The sequence below is a fragment of the Sebastes umbrosus genome, chromosome 24 (assembly GCF_015220745.1).
Source record: "Sebastes umbrosus isolate fSebUmb1 chromosome 24, fSebUmb1.pri, whole genome shotgun sequence".
In the NCBI taxonomy this organism is placed as follows: Eukaryota; Metazoa; Chordata; class Actinopteri; order Perciformes; family Sebastidae; genus Sebastes; species Sebastes umbrosus.
Window position 1 is genome coordinate 4,337,721 of NC_051292.1, and position 21,638 is coordinate 4,359,358.

The 21,638-nt window shown below is 41.3% G+C and overlaps 2 protein-coding genes and 1 long non-coding RNA gene across 12 annotated transcripts in view; all 3 read right to left on the reverse strand.

Moving 5' to 3' along the window:
• Positions 1-8,458, reverse strand: part of LOC119483589 — a 54,101-nt gene extending 45,643 nt beyond the window's left edge. Inside the window, exon 1 of one of the 2 annotated variants that reach the window (XR_005205745.1) lies at positions 8,407-8,452. This is a non-coding gene — a long non-coding RNA (uncharacterized LOC119483589). Of the gene's footprint in view, positions 1-8,406 lie in introns of both variants that reach the window. The other variant, XR_005205744.1, reaches the window with a different exon arrangement.
• Positions 8,459-14,625: 6,167 nt separating this feature from the next.
• On the reverse strand, positions 14,626-19,015 carry LOC119483536. Its single transcript, XM_037761751.1, has 3 exons — positions 18,575-19,015; positions 16,793-16,887; positions 14,626-15,845 (listed from the first exon to the last, which is right to left on the reverse strand). Exons 1-3 carry the CDS (start codon positions 18,759-18,761, stop codon positions 14,754-14,756), a joined length of 1,374 nt encoding a protein of 457 aa, XP_037617679.1. The 5' UTR covers positions 18,762-19,015; the 3' UTR covers positions 14,626-14,753.
• A 373-nt stretch (positions 19,016-19,388) lies between these two features.
• Positions 19,389-21,638, reverse strand: part of LOC119483496 (R3H domain-containing protein 1-like) — a 46,047-nt gene continuing 43,797 nt past the window's right edge. For 7 of the 9 annotated variants that reach the window (XM_037761646.1, XM_037761644.1, XM_037761645.1 and 4 more), the window contains 3 exons: positions 21,489-21,613; positions 21,322-21,406; positions 19,389-20,589 (listed from right to left, as the gene is read on the reverse strand). In XM_037761646.1, the coding sequence (XP_037617574.1) occupies positions 20,267-20,589; positions 21,322-21,406; positions 21,489-21,613 (533 nt within the window). In that variant the 3' untranslated portion in view covers positions 19,389-20,266. Of the gene's footprint in view, positions 20,590-21,321; positions 21,407-21,488; positions 21,614-21,638 lie in introns of those variants that run through there. The other 2 variants (XM_037761648.1, XR_005205709.1) reach the window with 2 other exon arrangements.

The following is a 21,638-nucleotide window of genomic DNA, read 5'->3' on the forward strand; positions in this document are numbered from 1 at the left end:
TTTGTAATGTAAACTGTGGCAGCTGGTCCTTTAATCTTCATTGCCAGTACTTATGAGTAATATTTAGGGGTCCAGTCTCCAGGGTCAGTCTGTTTAAACCCTTCACGGGAGTACACAGTTTTACCAAATACAGTATGAGTCACCTGTTATCCCTCAACATTACATCAGATAAATGAATGTTTCATCATTTAACAGGTAAGAATCTGGGGTTTTCTAGTGCATGTAGCGATGGTAACCGACTGGAACCCCCTAATGAATCCTAATAAGCTTCGTCTCTTTTCCTCCCCCCCTTTGGCTTACTAACACATGACATTTTGTTTTAATAAACCATTAGCTTAATATCCTCCGCTGAATGTACTTTAGGGCAGCGAGGGCATGGCTCACACACTGTGACGGGAACACACAGACGTACAGTACAGTCCGTGGAGTGTCTCCCGTCAGTCATTAGGTCTGTTCAGGCATGGATACACTGATGTAATGAGGCACGGGCAATGTGTTCGAGTCTGTGTGTGTGTTTAGCAGATTGAAGGATGAATCATTCCCGGGATGACCTGATTCTTCAGGGAAGTTTGTACAGTACGTGTGTGTGCGTGTGTGTGCGTGTATGGGGGCGTTAATGGTGCATGAAATGATGTCTTCATTAGCATCTCCTCAAGATAAACCACATGATGGGACAATAATCATATCTGTCAGTTACATGACAGCAACAAAGGATATTTGTGAGTCCAATCATTAAATGACAACAGCGGAAAGAAGGATTAAACCTTTCATTATACCGGTTTCGATTTGTTCGGATAACACGAAAAACTGCCTGAAAGTACGCTAACGTTATATTCTGTGGCTCTTTTATGTAATTAAGGGTGTCGCAATACACAAAATCAAAGTTTTTACGTCATTTCAGACGTCTTTTCAACGTCAATTACAGGCGTCATCCGTAGGGAACCAGGAAGTTAGCATTGCCCTGGTTCCCTCGTCTAAAAGCCAATGGGATTGTTCCATTGGGTTTTGGATTATTGCAGAAAAATAAGCTCTGTGGCAAACAAACGTTTATGATACTTACACGATTTATTCAGAAAGATAATCTCCACTAATGAACACCACTTTAATGATTTTTGAAGTATGAATGCAATCACCAGAAGTAAAAAGCTAACGTTAGGCTATAAACAAACCACACCACGGTTGCATGAGCGTGAGAATACACAACGTGGCTGTAAAGGCGGATGAGTTGGTGTGATGACGTTTTGTAGACTCATTTAGCCACTTGTTAGCAACCACCATTCAGTTGGTTGCAATCTGCAACCTCACCGTTAAGCCGCCAAATCCTACACACTGCACCTTTAATATTGTTGAAACTTGTAATTGTAGTTTTTGTAATCACAGGTTCTTTATTTTTGCTCTGGTTTGGCTTGCAAAAAAAAGCTCACCAGTTCACCCCAACTCTATCTTGCAGTCACGTAGTCTGGTTTCCAAACCAGCGCCTGCTGTAAATCCTCATGATCCTCGGAAATGTGCGGCTGCTGTGCTGGGATGTGGGTTTTTTTTATTTAACAACCGTGCGCAGACCCACCGCAGTCACCCCACGATGAGTCAAATCACATCACACGGCCATCCAGATCTGAAGCGGCGTGTGTGTGTGTGTGTGTGTGATGTGTGAGGTGGAGATGAGGGTGACAGCCAGAGAAACAGCCTCCGGTGTCTTCCAGCTCTTTATCACAGGAATGATAAACGAGACGCTCCATATGTGTTGGGATGATTTCAATGTCGGGTCTGAAATTGGCCCCTCAGATATCAAATACACAAAAGAGCAAAAGAAAGATGCAACCGCTGCTGTCGCCTATCGGTCTGATAAAAAGCTTTGAGATTGTAATTACCATTGACTGATGTTAATGTTGACATGATAGTAGGGTTTGGATGAGTTCTTTCAGGTGACACAATGTGCCTCCAGGCTGCTACATTGGAGGTCCTCAGCTGTTAATGTCAGACAGTAGATGATTGCATTTCTAATTTAAATGCATGATCAGAATTATGCATCTAATTCTCACAGTCAATTACTTTATTATAAAACATCTAATTTTAATGTGGATGCTTGTGGCTCCACCTGTCTCTGTTCTGCTACCTGGACGCTTATATTAAAACATGGCATCAACCATGTGTCGCTGGCGACTTTGCATAACTTGCTACCTTACTTAAAACAGTGTATGCTTAGTGTTAGCGTCCTAAAAATATGTATTATTAGCCTTTTTGCCGAGTGTTATAGGAGAGGATTGATACAACTCTCATACGGTAAATACGAAGCTAGAGTAGGCTAGGAGACTAGACTTGTTTTTTGGCCGTTGCCATTTTCGGAACAAGGTCAATTTTCGGAGCTTCTGCGCCACGAGTAAAGCCATCAACCAATCACATTGAGCGTAACAGATTGAGTTGCGCCTTTATTTATGAAACAACAACCGTAGTCCGAACCAGGACGGCAAACTCTATTACTCCAGGTAGCGCATACCATATCCACTCCTTCCGTTCTTACCTTTCACAATAAAAGCCCGAGACATATAATATTCGTAAGGCGAGCACTTCGCATTTTCGCACCGTCAATTAGTCATGCCCCCAGTCCGTAAAGGCCTAATCACTGCAAAACATAATGCAAAAATAAAATGTATCTAATTTCAAGAGCAATACAACATGGACATTTTGATGCCATTTTTCGACTGTAACTTTTACTTTGCTAACAAATGGCCTTGTTTTTTTGACACATTTGATTTGAGGTGTTAACAGAAGTTCATCCGGCTAACTCTCTAAAAGAAGCCTCTACATCCACACTAAAATCACCTTCTCAGATACTTCATGTTCAGGCTAAATATAGCTAACAACCAGGCCATCTCTCTGGCCCATATACGTGTTAACTCTCCATCAGACCTATATGAAAGTGCCAGACGGCTGCTGGGAGATGCGAGAGCCTCTATAGGGGCAACGATGTGCTAAAGTACACTGTGCCTTGTTAACTGTTAACTGTCCAACAAGCCACTTCTGTAGTCAGACTTTAAATGAGTAAATGGTTAATTATATATATAACACAGGTGGAACTAATAAAACGAATGACGGCTGAGTATTATTGTCATTATCGATAGATTATTTTACACATTTCTTCACATTTGAGAAGCTAAAATCAGCAAATATTTGGCCTTTTTACTTGGTAAACAAGTCAAATAATCACTTGTTTACCTAAATAGTTGAAAATTAATTATCCATTGATCAGCTGGTTTTTTTTACAGACAGATGAGCAGCGTGACGCCGAGTAATTCGAATGCATGTCGTGATGAAATAAACGGTCTAATTAGAGTACGTGAGGAGGCAGAAAGTGGAGCATCACTGTCGTGTGGATTCCTCACTGCGGTGGACCACATGAGAGCATCACAGAGCCTCCTAATAGCTCCTCGTCTCTTTGTCAGCACTGTGGTGATGCTCATGCGATCTCTGGAGCTCTTCCACGGCTCAGCCCAATCCGCCTACTGGCACGCCTTGGCACTGTCGCCTGGAAATCAGCACCAGACGTGACGATGGATGCTACGCCAAACCGTAACGCTGCCCAAAGTGATGCTGGAAGGGAGCTTTGGGAGGAGGGGGATGGGGATGGGTGTGGATGCTGGAGGTGTGATTGTGTCAGCATCTGTGAGGGCGCATTTATGTGCAGGAATATCCTGCATATGAGGATTTGATGTCTGTACGTGCACATAACCAGCAAAAATGGTTGGGATATCCCAGACAAGGATGGGAATAAAAATAACCCTCTTACAGCTGGGTTTTTTAGAGTTTCCTGAAAGGGAAAAGGTACTTGTGGGGCTCCTTTGACCCACTGTGGTGCTGGGATTTAGAGGTTTCTTTCATCTACTGAAGTGGCCTGAGGTCTGAGCAGCCTGCTGAGTGGGGGCGGGTATAGGTGCAGGTAGGAGGGGTAGAGGTGTGTGTGTAATCCAACACATAAAACCGAGGATACGCATGAAAACACTGCAGTGAATCGCCTTGTATTGCAAGGTAATTGTTTTATTGTGCGTCGGGTGAGATTAATACAAGAGGCTGTTTAGTTCATAAATCATACTTGCACACATAAACCATTATATGTGAGACAGATATAATGAAAGAACGATGTGTAAGATTAAGAATAAGAGAGGATAGCAGTGTGTGTGAAATAGAATAATGGTCTGCATATGTGTGTGAGACAGTATGATGATATATGTGAGTGTTTTATTGGTATACTTGGCAACCTTGAGACCTTAAAAACAGGGAGGATTTCAAAACAAATTTTCTAATTATACCTTTAATTCTCAGGAAAGAAAACTGAATAATTCGCCTCTCTGGCATAAACTAATATTTATTCATTTGCTCCTGCTTGAGTATTTCTTTCTCTTATCTCTCTCCATTTCTCTCTCTTTCTCTCACTCACTGAAGGTCCTTTCAAATACAACGCAACAACGGCACCACCACGCTCTGAAACACGTTATTTTCAACGAGTTGCACCACGCCACGACTGCTTTTCGCGACGTTGAGCCAAGCCCAACTTTGGGCGCTGGAGACCTTTGATCCAGACCGGTGTTTTAGTTACGTTAGTGATGTTTGTCACGTTTTTTTTGTGATATTTGTGACGTGTTTTCCATACTTATGTTACATTGTTTCCGTACATATTTTACTTAGTTTATGTACTTATTTTGAGCCAAACCGTGATGTTTTTCCTAAACCTAACTAAGTTGTTTTGTTGGCTAAACATAACTGCAGACGTTACCGTAGTTTTGGTGCGTGGTGTGCAAATGAAAAGTGAAAAGCCTAAAATGCATCCTCATGACACGCGGAATGTCCTTTGCTGTGTCTCAATTTGCGTACTTACGTACTTACACTTGCTATTTTGAGTGCATACGCGCGTTCACACTGAGAAGTATGGCAAAATGCAGTGCACTATACTGTACGTAAATACCCAGATGTTGAACTCAAAATGGTCAAAACGTTGAGTGTGGAACGCTGGACGCTTCTCACCCTCAACGGTCGCCATCTGGGGCCTGCAACCTATTTCAAACTTGTGTAAATGGCGGGAGTGAGGAAGCTGCAGCGGTTGCGATTCAAACGGCAAATACTGGACTATACAAATTTAAGTTATACGTGTATTTTTAGTACCACTATACTGTAGTCGGATAGAAGCCATTATTGGGTTAATTTATCCGTCCCAATTGAAATACTGCCAATACGGCATGATGTCCGCCCTGTTGAAATTCACAAACTATGCAAGTAAGTACATATAGTGTACCACATGGAAGTGTACTTTAACAGAAGTATACAAATTGAGACAAAGCTCTAGTAATGTCGTGCTATTTATACGCCTTCCCGTGAGATCGGGTTGATGAGGAAGGAAAATCACATTTGTTACTCTTAGGACACACAATGAGTTTTGGTGAGAAACAATGAATGCAAACAAAGCTGTGTTTGTTTACAAGAAACCTCTACAGGGGGGCATTAAGTTTCGTACCATCCAATTCTTCCATTTCATACGCGTGGGGGAGGTGTTTATGTGAGATAACGATGCTGTGAATGAGAGCGAGTATGATTTACTGGCCTCTAAAAGAATTACTGAACTTACTTTTCTCTTATTTTGACTAAACATTTTGGCTGCAGATGGCAAAAACCCACCGTTCGTCCTTCAGGTGGATGAGAACAAAACATGAGGATTACTAGCTACTTCTCTTGCAGAGGTGGTAATGCACAGAGAAAGTACATTATTGTAATATATGGGGGAGGCAGCCTGGGCAAACAAAGAGGAAATCCTTGTAAAACAAGTACATAAGTACATGTGACACATTCGCAAATGCACCAGAGAGTTGGTGGGCCGAGGGTGCAGCTGAAAGGGGGGAAATGTCACTTGTCTCGCCCCGATTTCGTCTGTCTCCACTTATAAAACTCCCATAAAACCAATAATGTTGTGCAGATGTAGACGTTTTACCCGTGAGCTAACAGTATAGAGGGCGCAGTATGCCGAGAATGCCTTTGATCAAGGCTTTATGAAGGGGACGGACGCTTTCATGATTCTGCTGACATTTCCAGGAGACTGTAAAGACTCGAGTCGGGCTAATCAAATCAGCGTGCGCTCGCTCTCTTCGAGGTTAGGTAGCATGTATGCGGCCAGCCTCTCAGGAGTTTGGGTTTTTTATGGGGTTTCGAGATGAGGAGACTTTGTGTCTAAGTGCTTTCTGAATGAATGAAAAGACGTTTGCACTTTCTGTACGGATACAAGTTCTTCTGCAGACTCATCAGCCATGCAGGCTGTCCTCATACACCGGTAGTAGCTATACCTTGGAAAAGTAATGCACTGTAATTCATATATATCCCACGAAATCAATTTGTATGCAATCCACATAATTGTGAACAAGGAAGTATAAAAAGCGACCATGTAGGGAGGAGGTAGGAGTGGTTCGACAAAAAATAACGGACGTTCGCCCAGGAGACTGGTGTTCGTGTCCCGTCTGAAACCAGAAGTTAACGTTAATTTATTTGTCACGTAACTTCCGTACTTAAGTTACGCCACTTCCAGTGTTATTCTAACCCAAACCACCATCTTTTCCTAAACCTAACTAAGTAGTTTTGTTGACTAAAGCGAACCAAGTTATTTCCTATGAAGACGAAAGTTTATTTTGAAAAGACTGGAGCGGAAATTGACGCTACATTGCTACGTTCGTAGACAAAAACACGAAAAATGAGGAATAATTTTATGTAAGATATCATATGAACCGGACGTTTGCCCAGGAGACTGATGTTCGTGTCCCCTGTGAAACCAGAAGTCAGCGTTAATTTATTTGTCACGTAACTTCCGTACTTAAGTTACGCGACTTTTGGTGTTATTTTAACCCAAACCACGATCTTTTCCTAAACCTAACTATAGTTTTTGTCACGTTACTTTTGGTGCGGTGTAACCACAATCTTTTTTTTTTTTTAACCCAAACCACGATCGAGGTAGTTTTTGTCACGTCATTTCAGTACTTAAGTTAAGGCACTTCCGGTGTTATTTAAACTCAAACCATGATCTTTTCCAAAACCTAACTAAGTAATTTTATTTTGAAAAGACTCGAGCGAAAATTGTCACGTACAATGCACAAAAAATACGTTGCTGAAAGTCACGAAAAAAAGGGGAAATTCGTATCAATGTAGACAAATCAAATAGATTCAATTTCGTGACTATTTCATGTGAGACTGTGTTGTATGTTTATCTGTGACCCACTGACTGGGACTGACTGGGACTGACTGGGACTGTCTCAACCAACCAGCATGTTGCTTGTCCTTCAGATATATATATCTTTGTCCTTTGTCTAAGCATTAACGTTTCACTTAAAGCCAGCACCATTCATCTTCACCACGCGACCGGTTTCAGCCGCCGACAGCATACAAATGCACTCATCACACACACCTGCATGTGCAAACACACCCATGCTGGCACATCCTGTTGGCTCAGTGGGCCACTGATGTATTCACAACCTTTTCTTACACGCCGCCGCCTCTCCCCTTCTCCATCTGTCCCTTCTCCTTTTACCATTTCAGTCCAGACAAACCGGAGAACACTGGTGTGCACGGAGCAGGTTATGAATTATACAGGGATTCTCTTTATGTAATCTGTTCCCAGTGTAATTATGTAAATCTTTCTTTTGTCGAGGGGGATTTCTTGGATTTGGCTGTCACAGACAGGAAAATGACACTTTTTTTGGGGTATAATTCTGTGCAGTGAACACACCACAAAGATTACATCTGAGCTTTCGCAGTGTCACCGAGTTTATTATCAACCTGGTCAGCGCAGCAGGTGGAATTGCACACAGATTATGAGATGGTGCCACCGATGCCATTTCCGCAGAGGCTTCAATTTTCGAAAAATGTCCAGACCATTAAATCCTACAGGTGCTTTCACACAAATCTCAATTATTAGAACTATTTCTGGAGAGTGTTTTTCCTGCACGCGGTTTAAAATAAAGACCGAGTGCCTCGAATAATCTAGAGACGCACTAATCATCTGATGCCACCTGAGAAATGTGCCTCTCTCTCTCTCTCTCCGGTTTCTGGTGTCTTTTGTCAGTTAATGGAGCCGAGAGATGAGGGATGAAATTGAGAAGCTCTCCCACAAGGCCACATGGCCAATCATATGATATTTGGGACCAGCTGCAGACAATGAACCAGTTCGTCCATTAAGACTGTGTCTGGGACCAAATCTACCAAATCTACTCACTCTCTCCACAAAGGCTTCATTTTCCTCTGTGATTTCTATCATATCATATCATATATAACACTGATATCGTCTCTTTATTACATCATGACATCAGGAAAAGTACAACATTTAGAGCCCAAGTTGGCTTGAAACATAGACTGTATATAAAAAGTGGACGTACTCACCCTGACGTAACCCTCAAGTCCGGCATTTTGGTTGTCACAATCTTGGTTTTTGGACGTCAACATCTTGTTTTTTGTCCGTTGTCATTTCGGTTTTTGACCGTCGCCATCTTGGTTTTTGGCCGTCACCATCTTGGTTTTTCTGCAACCAGAAGTGACACCAGAGGGTGGAGCTAAGTACAACGAAACGCTGAATAAAACATTTTTTGGCGACCAAAATGTTAACTTTCATGAAGTGAAAACACACTGTGAAAGGGTTAAAGTTGTAAGACGAAAACACGGACAACTCCCAGACCGGACAACGCCGTGGTGGCGACCTGTCAATCACAAGGTAGCCCCGCCCTAAAGCATCCCCTGCTTTATGGTCTATTTGACTCTAAATGGGACCATAATTTACTAAATGAACATCATGCTGTATTGAAGAAGACTTGAAACTACACTGTAAAAAAAACCATTTTTTTAACAGTTTTTTTCAAGAACTTTTGCATTTTCTGTCTGTATTTCAAAATGACAGAGAAAAAAAATGTAAAAATTACATGTTTCATTTGTGATTTATATGTAAATGGTGTTAGATTTACGGTGTATTACTATATTTTAACAATAAAAATATGTTAAAAGTAAAATATTTCTTGTAAAATTACAGTAATAAAGGCTAATTATATAAAGATAATAACTGTTTATTTTTATTTTTTTACAGTTTATTTATGTTAATTAACGGACAGTATCTTTCTGTTTTTTAACAGACATTTTCTTGCGCCCCTGCTGCCGGAAAATTTTCGTTATTTTACACTTTTTTTTTTACAGTGTAGCGATTGAGACTATAAACTCATGTTTACAATGTTTACTGACGTAATAAATCAAGAGAGAGGCTCATTTTCTCATAGACTTCTATATTTTCAACCAGAGGAGTCGCCCCCTGCTGGCTATTAGAAAGAATGCACGTTAAAGGCACTTTTCCGACCCGGAGGTTGGCTTGCAAAGATAAATTAGAGTGAGACACTCAGTCCCAGAGGATCTTTGTTTGCATCCATAGGAAATCACTGTTTCCACACTGATAGCTGTAAATTCAGGGGGGCCCACATGTGGCGTCCGTGTGTTGAGCGTTGCGGCCTGCGGTGTCGAGGTTTAACAGGCAATCGCGTTCCTTCTTCACACCCCGCTAACTGTGAGCTATTTGAAATGGTCGGAGAGGAGAGACTGATAATTGTACTCACACTTCCTGGACGGGCGTCGTGCAGATGGGGCGCCACTTCATTACAACGCGGGTCTTTTATTTTCCGTGCATCCTCAACTAGAGTCACGTAGTAGCAACAGAACATCATGATACATGCTGAAATGATCCCTCCACACCAGATCCACTATGGCATCCCCTAGGGGTAATTAGATGCAGGTGTGAGGACACAAACGAGGGACAGGTGTGCAGGGAGGTGGAAGGTCAGCTGACCAGCAAAGGCGGGAAACTCTCTGAGCTTAAAGAGCACTTCAGTAAATGGGATCACCGGGGTGATACCAATCTGAGGACGTGCAATTTACACATTAATAATTAGTCACGCATGAGTCAGGTTTGTTAAATTCAAGAGGACTGGGTCTGTTTACATTACGGGTCATATGTTGTGAGACCAATTAAACACCATTCGTCCTTTTTTCCGCAGCTTTTCTTGCTCTGTTGCCCCCAATTTCTCCTACGAGCCTCCTACCGTCCATCACAGCTCCCTAACACCAGTGTGACATTTAGGCAGAGCAGCATGGGATGGAGATGGAGATGGAGATGGAGATGGAGATGGGGGGGTACAATTCATATTCCCTCCTCCTGGGCAGGTTGATGATCTGTAAAGAGAATCATTAAGACGCAATTTGTGACTGCGACGGGCACACACACACACACACACACACACACATCGCCTGGAGAGGATGATTCATCACCAGCAGCTCCATTCCTCACTCTGTAGAAATATGACGAAGAGGCCTGCTGCTTGTCTACACGACCTCTGACCTCCAAGATGTGTGTGTGTTTGCCTGAACGTGACCACACACTGAGAAATAAAACATAAAACAATAGGTGGTCTGGTGGTGATAGGCAACATACAGCCCTCCTATTGTTTTATAATTGTTGTGTTTCTCTTTGTTCTCCGTAGTTGTGATCATTTTGCGTGTCTTAATGGGCCTTTTGCCTCTCGTTGTAATCATTTTGCTTCTCCTTGTGGCCATTTTGCATCTCTTTGAGGTCGTTTTGAGACTCCTTGTGGTCATTTTGCATCTCTTTGTGGTTGTTTTGTATCTTTTTATGGTCATTTTGCATCTCTTTGTGGTCGTTTTGAGTCTCTTTGTGGTCGTTTTGAGTTTCTTTATGGTCATTTTGAGTCTCTTTGTGGTCGTTTTGAGTCTCTTTGTGGTCATTTTGAGTCTCTCTGTGGTCGTTTTGCATCTCTTAGTGGTTGTTTTGAGTCTCTTTGTGGTTGTTTTGCTTTTCTTGATGGTTGTTTTGCATCTTTTAGAGGTTGTTTTGTTTCCCTTTGTGGTTGTTTTGCATCTCTTTGAGGTTGTTTTGTTTCCCTTTGTGGTTGTTTTGCGTCTCTTTGAGATTGTTTTGCTTCTCTTGATGGTTGTTTTAGCCTTTTTGTGGTTGTTTTGCTTCTCTTGATGGTTGTTTTAGCCTTTTTGTGGTTGTTTTGCATCTCTTTGTGATCGTTATGTGTCTGTGGTCGTTTTGCTTCCCTTTATGATCATTTTGCTTCTCTTTGCGCTTGTTTTGCATCTCTTTGTCATCATTATGCATCTTTGTGGTTGTTTTTCTTCTCTTTATGATCATTTTGCGTCTCTTTGTGGTCATTGTGTGCCTTTTTGGTGTCCTATGAGGTAGTTTTGTGTCTTGGTGGTCATTTCGCTTCCCTTTATAACCATTTTGCATCTCTTTGTAGTCATTTTGTGCCTCTTTGTGGTCGTTTGATTGACTTTCCACTAGAGAACAGTCACAGTCACCACCATCCTGCGCCCCGTAGGCCCTTTTAATACATCCACGGTAGGCCCGTTCAGTAATCCACCCCGTGGTCCAATCACAGCTCTGATCCACAGCGGGCTCCGTCCCCCAGGAAGCATCCTTGAGAAATTAACTCAGGCTTCCTCTTCTGGCCTGCTGCTGCTTCTGACCTCCATCGTGAAAGTCAGTTTAATATATTCAAAGATGCAATTACCTAATTATACTTTACGCATAATGAGGAGAAAGGATGGAAATGGAGGAGCAGTGTCTGGAGTGTTTCAGCAAAACAAATGCATCCTTTCTGCTTGTTGACCTCCTCTCCGTTACACCCCCGTGACTCCACCCCCCACCTAAATGAGGGGTAATTGTCTGAGACGTGCTATGAAAGGGGCAGCAGAGAGGTCTGGGTGTTAAGAGGCAGTGCGTCTTTGATGAAGGGTTCTTGTGCTGTAATGTAATTCCTCCGTCCTCCTGGATGTTTTCATTGTGTTCGAGAGCTTCCCCCTAACAACGCCCAGCCCTGCAGCTCGCCAACCTCTTCCACTATGTTCCTATGGTAACAACCCACTGTGTGTGTGTGTGTGTGTGTGTCTCCAGGAGATGAGCGATTGTCTATGTTTGTGTGTGTTCATTATGGTTGTGTGGCTTATTTTTACATAATGAATCAATTATGGAGGCTGCAGAGCGAGCTCATTTGCATAATCGCAGACAGGGTAAAAAAACCAAGATGATTTTTACTGAGCATCCTCCTCACACATCATCACACGTACAGAGCAGTCTTTCCCCGGGAGAAGGTGAAACACTGAGTGTGCATGTGGAGGGAGAGGGCGTATAATGGGACGTCCAACTGACATCATTTGCCTGCCAATCTGCACCCTGCCTGCCAAACCCAGCCTCCATAATAGCTTCACTGGGCAGCTACAGAGGCTCTATTTTTAAACAGCTCACTGTATGGGAGGAAGTGTCATACCGCCACCTACTGTCCAACGCTGGGACACGATTCTGATCACAGCATCACTATACAGTAGGACCTGTGAACATACAGTATCACAGACAAGCATTAAACATATTTAATATGATAGTTTTGAATGTCTTTGTGGTCATTTTGCTTCCATTATGACTATTTTGCATCTCCTTGTGGTAATTATGCATCTCTTGGTGGTAGTTTTGCTTCCCTTTATGACCATTTTGCATCTCCTTGTGGTAATTATGCATCTCTTGGTGGTAGTTTTGCTTCCCTTTATGACCATTTTGCATCTCCTTGTGGTAATTATGCATCTCTTGGTGGTAGTTTTGCTTCCCTTTATGACCATTTTGCATCTCCTTGTGGTAATTATGCATCTCTTTGTGGTAGTTTTGCATCTCTTTGTGGTAGTTTTGCATCTCTTTGTGGTAGTTTTGCGTCTCTTTGTGGTAGTTTTGCTTCCCTTTATGACCATTTTGCATCTCCTTGTGGTAATTTTGCATCTCTGTGGTTGTTTTGAGTCTCTTTGTGGTAGTTTTGTTTCTTTTTTATTGTCCTTTTGCTTCCCTATATGACCATTTTGCATCTCTTTGTAGTCATTTTGAATCTCTTTGTGGTTGTTTTGTGTCTTTGTGGTAATTTTTCTTCCCTTTATGACCATTTTGTATCTCCTTGTGGTAATTTTGCTTACCTTTATGACCATTTTGCGTGTCTTTGTGGTAGTTTTACGTCTCTTTGGTGTCATTTTGCTTCGCTTTATGACCATTTTGCATGTCTTTGTGGTAGTTTTACGTCTCTTTGGTGTCATTTTGCTTCGCTTTATGACCATTTTACATCTATTTGAAGTCATCTTGCATCTCTTTGTGGTAATTTTGCTTCCCTTTATGGCCATTTTGCTTCCAATTATAACCATTTTGCATCACTTTGTTGTCATTTAGTGACTCTTTATGATCGTTTGATTGACTTTCCAATAAGAAATGTCACCACTCAGTCACCACCATCCTGTGCCCAGTAGACCCGTTCAGTGATCATCCATGGTCCAATCATCGTCTTTGATCCACAGCAGGCACCAAAGCAAACACAAAACATACTCATACTCACACATAGAGCCTCGATAGAGGACATTTTACATTTTACCAGCTTCAAATTTAATTCTCTTATGAAACATGTTAAACACAGAAACTTTTAAAAGTATATTCTCTTCTGGTAGATTCATTTTTTGTCTGTCTGACATAAAAGAAAACACAACAAACACCTCAAAGAAAATGATTTATTGACAATAAAATGTGATAAAATGAAATGTGAATCTGTGGACATGAGAATAAGAAGATGTGATTATGTGAGACAGGTTGTCATCTGTCATATTTGCTTTTAATTAGAAGCCCATCTTGTGTAATTAAGATGTGAGGAGGTTAATGAAGACTTATGAGAACATGGTGTGGATTAACACCTCTTGTTTGAAGACATAGTTATGAACCCACGCACAAACAGAAGGGAAGCTTCACCACAGACACACAGGAAAAGCAAAAGTACTGTTTAATTTAATAAGAGAACTAAACTTTATGGAGTAATGGACGCAGATATGTAATAGAAACAGTATTATTCATTTTGTATAGTTTTAATTATGAGCCAGGGAAATGAAAAATAACAGTATGAGGAATTAAAATCATGATTTCAGACTGCAGGAGATGGATTTGTGAAGCAGCTCCACTGCACCACCCTGTGGTCATTCATAAAAGTGCATCCATCTATTACATTCTCAGGACTGTCAATCGATTCAAATATTTAATCATGATTAATCGCATGATTGTCCAAGATTAATCGTGATTAATTACACATTTTTATCTGTTCAAAATGTACCTTAAAGGGAGATTTGTCAACAATTTAATACTCTTATTACATGGGAGTTGGCAAATATTCTGCTTTATGCAAATGTGTGTATATATTTATTATTTAAAATCAATTAACAACACAAAACAATGACAAATATTGTCCAGAAACCCTCACAGGTACTGCATTTAGCATAAAACAATATGCTCAAATCATAACATTAGACTATGACTTGCCCCAAACTGCATGTGATTATCATAAAGTGGGCATGTCTGTAAAGGGGAGACTCGTGGGTACCCATAGAACCCATTTTCATTCACATATCTGGAGGTCAGAGGTCAAGGGACCCCTTTGGAAATGGACATGACCGTTTTTCCTCGCCAAAATTCAGCGTAGATTTGGAGCGTTATTTAGCCTCCTTCATGACAAGCTAGTATGACATGATTGATACCAATGGATTCATTAGGTTTTCTAGTTTAATATAATACCAGTACCTTCACTGTATCTTTAACACTGAGCCGCTACAACCTAGAAATCACAAATTGTGTTAATGCGTTTAAGAAATTACAGCCCTACTTCTCAGTGTCTGAGTTTAGCTAGTCTTTCCTCCACCAGTTTACAGAACAGATGACTCGACACTGAGGAGCCGATTACTTTTACGCAAGAATCCTCCACTATGTACAGAACGTTACTGTAGAGGAGATTCACATCGCTGCAGATTTGAATCAGTGTCTCAGGCTCCTCGTTGTCGTAGTCGATCTGTTGCACCCTTAAAATCGACTGCCAAAACTCCACCAAACTCTTGAGGTCTTCCAACGCGTACTGGATCCTTAAGGCCGACTTGGAGGTTTCTCTATCGGTCAACAAAATCCGCGTGAGGTCGGAACCTGTGCGCTCGATGGATGCATTGAGATCTTTCAAGTGTCTGTCGAACTCCCACTTGTTGAATTTCTCAATGTACCTGAATATGTACGAGTCCACCCAGACGCACGTATCCTCCTGATCCTCCTCCTGATCCTCCTCCTGGGTTGAAATTCTGGCAGGTCTGATGCTTTTTTTGGAAATGGCGTCCGCTCCTGCTGATATTTCCTCATCCGAGAGCAGGTCCAGGCCTGATAAGGAAGATCTAACCCCGGCATTGAGCTCTTGTCTGGGCTCGGCCTCGGCTCCCTCTGTGGGCATTTCCAGCCTGGGCCGATCTCTCTGCTCCTCCTCTTCATCACTACATGTGTCGCCCAAGCTCCCTACAACTTTTCGCCTGGAGGAAGCGTTTTCAGTTTTTGCATTTGAGACTTCAGCTGCCTTACCTGTAGTCTGCGGCAGCGTCGATAAGCAGTTTGAGCTCGCCGGTCCCGGCTTAGCTTTAGAACCGCTGCAGCTTACACAGCCGACACACTCGCGATGAGATATTACCCTCGGATTAAGAGGAGTCTCTCTCAGTTTGACGGTTTGGGCTGACACGTTGGATTTAAGCCGGCCGGCCCTGAGGATGAGGTCTTGTCTCAGGGCCTGGACGGCGACGAAAGGCCCCTCGACGGTGGCTTTCATGTTCTGGAGGGAAGGCTGGAAACGTAGCGACCTGTGAGCCGAGCGCAGAGTCTGAATCAGCGACGATTCGTCTCTGCCGAATACGGAGAGATCGACTGTAGCGCTGGAGACGTATAAAAACACCTGCAGCAGAAAAACACATGAGAATCAGTATCTTATATCATGAGAGAAAAATATAATGTTTAAAGAGGACCTATTAATAAAAGATCTGTAACTTTGCATTCACAAAAGACTATATAACACACTAAAGCAGGGGTCTCTCCAGTGGCTCCCCGTGGATTTTTAAAGAAATTAGTGGAAATGAATAACTGATTTTTGTTTACATTTTCTTTTTTGTTTATCATTTTTGTAGGTCTATGGTACGACGGAGTATTAGGGCCACATTGAGGGGAAAAAATAAATCTGAGATTTCGAGAATAAAGTCATAATATTAGTATATATATATAGTAGTAGTAATTTTACGTGTTATTTTCTTTTTTTCTCGTAAAGTTCCGACTCTTTTCTCTTAATATTACAACTTTTTTTCTCGTAAAGTTATGACTTTATTCTCGTAATATTACGACTTTTGTCTCGTAAAGTTATGACTTTATTCTAGTAATATTACGACTATTTTTTTCATAATATTACGACTTTTTTTCTCGGAAAGTTACGACTTTTTTCTCTTAATATTAGGACTTTTTTTTCATAATATTACGACTTTTTTTCTCGAAAAGTTACGACTTTATTCTAGTAATATTACAACTTTTTTTTCATAATATTACGACTATTTATTTCATAATATTACAACTTTTTTTCTGGAAATCTCAGATTTTTTTCCCCTCTATATTTCCCTAATACTCTGTAGTACATCTGCTCTTTGGCCCTCACTGCATTACACTTATATACTATATACTTAGACTATAAACTGTGTTACCTTCATCACAATGATCAAATGTTTTGCAGCTACAGACAGATTTATTTTTTGCCCAAAATGTCTCTTTTGATAGTAAAGGTTGCTGACCCCTGTGTTAAAGGAAAAGGGAAAAGCACAATATGTCCTCTTTAAGATGCAGATGAGTTACCAAACCTACATCTCTGGTGAAGGGGAACACAGTGAGAAGGTATTCGTCAGGTAACTCGCTGTCCATCATGATCTGCTGCTCCTGTCGCACCACCCGCTCTGCATCTGCAAAGAGAACCGCACTGTTCTGCTACGTTCTCCACCATTGTGAACATTATTATTATTATTATGATGCTTCATCAAACCACAGACTATATAACATGGTGAATTAAACCATTCATCAGCCGGGCGTACATCCAGGCAGCACTTCAGTGTAAATAAATGTTTGATCTGTACTTCACCTCTCTGTACTATATGAGTGGTTCCCATGGGAACCAATTGTGGTTCCCATGGGAACCAATTAGAGCATAAAACGGGAGATACATTAAACGATGACTGCAGTTGGTTTAAGGCATTTATGTACTGCCATTACAATCCAATCACAGCTAATAAGCATCAAAAATAAATAAATAAATAAAAGATAAATACACAACCATTTTTGAAAATCACAAAGGATGCTGAATATATAGCCAGGAAGAGTCTTCTGGCCATCTGGATGGAAAAATATTCAGTGTTGTGGGCGCTAAAACAATTTTTAAAAATCTGTTACACAATTTGTGACTGTATTTCCTGATCCAGGTAGCCAGAATATACTGTATATATACGTCCTTGCTCTTTTTAATACTACTGTTTATTGACATATTACACATATTGAGTATGTAAATGCCACTGTGTCAAATGCAGTATGCCAAACATACCAGGATGTTCTACTACATCTGGTTGCATTTTGCAGTATGCAAGGCAGCACACTTTTCTGGCTATTCTGACCCACAATCCTCTGCACAGCAGATATACTGCATGAGCAAGAGGGTCAAAGTTCAAGGCGTAATGTCATGACTAAGTAGTGCATCCCAATTGTATGCATACTGCAGTGCATGCAACAGTACGTACTTTGTAAAGGCAGCTACAGTATGCACTAAAAGTATTAAGAAAAAGTGAGATTTAGTTGATGTTTTGATCTGGAACTGCAACTGACTGGGTTCTCATATTTCAGTGTGGGTTGGTAGGCACTCCAGATACCCAAATGGATGTACACAAGCACTGAAAAAGTGATTTTTCTCCATATTTTCTCAGCAAGCAAGTGTTCTCAAACATGGCCGTATATTTATTTATGCTTAGCTATGTAACTGGAATGAATTACATAATAAGAGGCACAAACTGTGGCTACTGGATGAGGAAGTCAGCTTAAAAATTAATTTTTTGAATGGAGTTTGGTGTGTCATATTGCAGTGGAAAAAGTGAGTTTTCCATATTTTACCAAGCAGCAGGTGTTCTCAAACATGGCTGTATATTTATTTATGATTAGCTCTGTAACTGGAATGAATTACATAGTAAGAGGCACAAACTGGCTACTGGATGAGGAAGTCAGCTTAATAACTGTCATTTTTTGAATGGAGTTTGGTGTCATATTTCAGTGTGGGTGGGTTGGTACATGGACGTACACAAGCACTGAAAAAGTGATTTTTCCATATTTTCCCAGCAAGCAAGTGTTCTCAAACTTGGCCGAATATTTATTTATGCTTAGTTATATAACTGGAATGAATTACATACTCAAAGGCACAAACTGTGGCTACTGAATGAGAATGTCAGCTTAAAACTGTCATTTTTTGAATGGAGTTTGGCGTGCAAACAATAACTTGCTATTAAGGTGTTTAATGTTATTATTATTATGAAAAACAGCTATTAAAGTGTTTATTAACTTATTAACTTGTGCTCCTAACCTGTTTTAGCTGCAAAATGCTGGTTTATTTACCTTTAGCTGTGTCAAAAGTGACAAAAGCGACTCCCTCCATGTCGGTTGGGTATGTGACCTCCTCCACATCTCCTCCTCGACTCCTCCTGTAGCTCTGGAAGTGAATAGTGAGCTTATCTATCATCCTGCTGTCTGGTAACACATCAGGTACACCGGACACCACCACAATCCTGCAGCTTTCCATCATGCAACCTAGCACTGTTGCTATAAACACACATTTGCATGTGTTAAGTTTCACTTTCACTCTGCTGTGTGGTGCTTAGAGGATGCAGTGACATAATGCATCCACTAGGTGTCTCTATTTCTCTATATTTCACACTTTTGTTGAAGATGGCTAATTTATGTTAATATCACTGCAATGCCCAGAAGGCAGATACACAAACCTGGCAACATTTTCCAAAGATTTATAAAGAGATTATAGTTAGAATAATTATAAATAATAATAATTATAGTTAGACAAATTTAGGAAAATTAAATTAGAGTATATGTATGGCTCAATAAGGAAGCTGGTTAATAATTAATAATTGACTTATGGAGATAAATAAGTACATAAATCAAGGCATCAAGTGGTGACAATTTATAATTCTTACGCTTTTCATTGTATGTAAATACACTTGTTGGTACGATCATTCTTTTTCTTTATTTTTTATTTTATTTTTTTTGTATTCTACATGTTCGAAAAATGTTTTTTAAATGAAATGAAAAGAGTTGCCTCATCATGTTGTTTTTATCCCCCCCTCTCCCCACACACACAAAAAAATTATAAATAAATAAATCTGATTATTTAACATTTGGAAAAAGTTATGTCAACAAGTGTGGTGCAAACATTTATTAGAGTCAAACCAAAGAAAAAAAAGAAATTAAAGCCTTTCATGATTCACACAAACAAAAAAAAATCCAAAAAAAAAAGAAGCCAAGTAGAGTGACAAACTCGATTGCATTTTTCTTGTGCATATAAACATTTTAATTAAATATAAAAGAAAGACCTGGCCGAGTGCAACAAACAGGTACGAGGAGGAGGGAGGGAGGAGTTGATAAAAGAAAAATCCAGGCCCCGTCCGACACCGATCAAATCTCCGTCTCGTTCATCACTTCAGTGCAAATCCAACATTCACTGTGTATAAAAGTGACTTTAAATAATTCAGGTAGTATATCTATTATTCAGTGTTTATTATTGTATGGGCTCACATTGTACAAGTGCTGCTGCGTGTTATTGTTCGGGAGTTATACGAGATACCTGGGAGATAAGTCAGTGGCGAGGACACGGTTATTGAATGTTAAATAAAATACTTTGATATGAATGCTCAGTTTTTAAATTTTTCAAAAATGGGCACAAAAACATTCTTGAACCAGAAACAAGATTATGTGGCTCAACATGGTGCCGTCACACTCGTACACCTGCTATTAAAAAGAGCCACGAACAGCTGGCGAATGAATCCCAAAGCTCTCCAAAACACTTAAACAGCAAATTCAGAATAGAGAGGGGACGTGTTTCACAAACGGACCAGAAAACAAATGATAAAAATGAACTAAAAATAAAATAAAAAGTGAACATTCATTCTTCAAACGTTTGATTTTTTTTGATTTGGACAGAGTCTGGGACTCCGAGACGGTCCAGACTGAGGCAGCAGAGGCAGGTGGTTGGATGTGCGTTCATGTGGCGCTCCTTAAGGCGCGCCGGGATCTTAGCAGCTATGAGCCGGCCTTGTCCGAGTCGCACAGCTCCCCGTTGTGTCTGGCGCTAGTTCTGAGTTTAAAGGTGGCCCGGGGGCCGCCGTGGTGGAGCGCGGCGCTCGGGGGAACAGCATATCTGGAGGGTAGCATGGCGAAGATGGAGTATGATGAGGCCAGGTGTCCGCCGGGAGCGTCCCTGGTCGTGTTGCGCAGCCGGGGCTGATGGTCCGACAGCCGCTGGATCAATTCGCCCCCTTTGCAGAGCTCTGCCAGGAGGTGGTGGGAGTCTGTACAGCTGATCCCCTCCGGAGGATCTGTCACTTCCAGGATCTGACTGCTCACTGCAGACACACACAGACAGCACTGTGAGCAGTAAATAAAATGTCACGGGCAGAGAGAAAAATCAGACCTGCACCATCGGGAGGCTTCAATAAACTGCTGCTGTCAGCTTTAAAGCAGGTGGAAGGTCACTCACAACTCAAATATCACTCACATTTTTAGTTTCTTGGTAATAAAAATGCACGATTGTCAGCTTAAAGACATTTTAATGTTGAACTTTCCACCGCTGCGTACGAGCCCCCCCTCCTTGTTGATAGTACGAGCGGGATTGTTGACAAAAGCGCCTGAATAATGCAAAAAAAATACCTCGGCGAGCAAAAATAAATAAAAAATACGACGCAATATTTGAAATAATCAGCACATTTTCTCCCGGTACAATACCGCCGGGGCTGCAGGTTCCACTGCCAGGTGTGGATTCTGCCCTGTCTGTGATTTATTCTGCTTACATTCACAAACTTATTCTCCGCAGCTGCGGAGCGCGGCAAGCAGATTTTGACACAACAAAAAAAAACGGTATTTCAGTTAATCTGCTAAATAGACTACACAGCATGCGGAGCTTATCACGTGAGGAAATCTCAACTTTATGATTGATGTTTCAGGAAACTGCTGTATAGAAATCACTTTTAGCAGATTTCGGAGCTTCTTTCTGTATAAAAGGTCAACTTTTGGTCAAAATGGTGCGCTGTTAACTCGAGGTCCACTAAACTCAAGCCTCCCTCTGGACTTCCTATTACCTGCTTCACCTACACTGAGATCTGAAGACAGAGGTTTTCTGCTGGCCTTCCTCCCATGACCGCTACGCCAAACCCCCAGTGGACCCTGAGGAGACACAGCACAACGGTTACATCTTGATTCTGATATAAAGAGGAAGAACTTAGATAGAATAACATTCAAGCGTTACCATGTGGTGTGTGTTGGTGTGTCCGATCTGGTGTTTGGCCACCATGTGGGCAGTGTGGATCAGCGGAGGTCTGATGGAGGGTTTGAACTGCAGAGGTTGGCCCAGTAGAGAGTAGTGTGCTTCACCTGGACGTCACAGTCAAAACAAAAC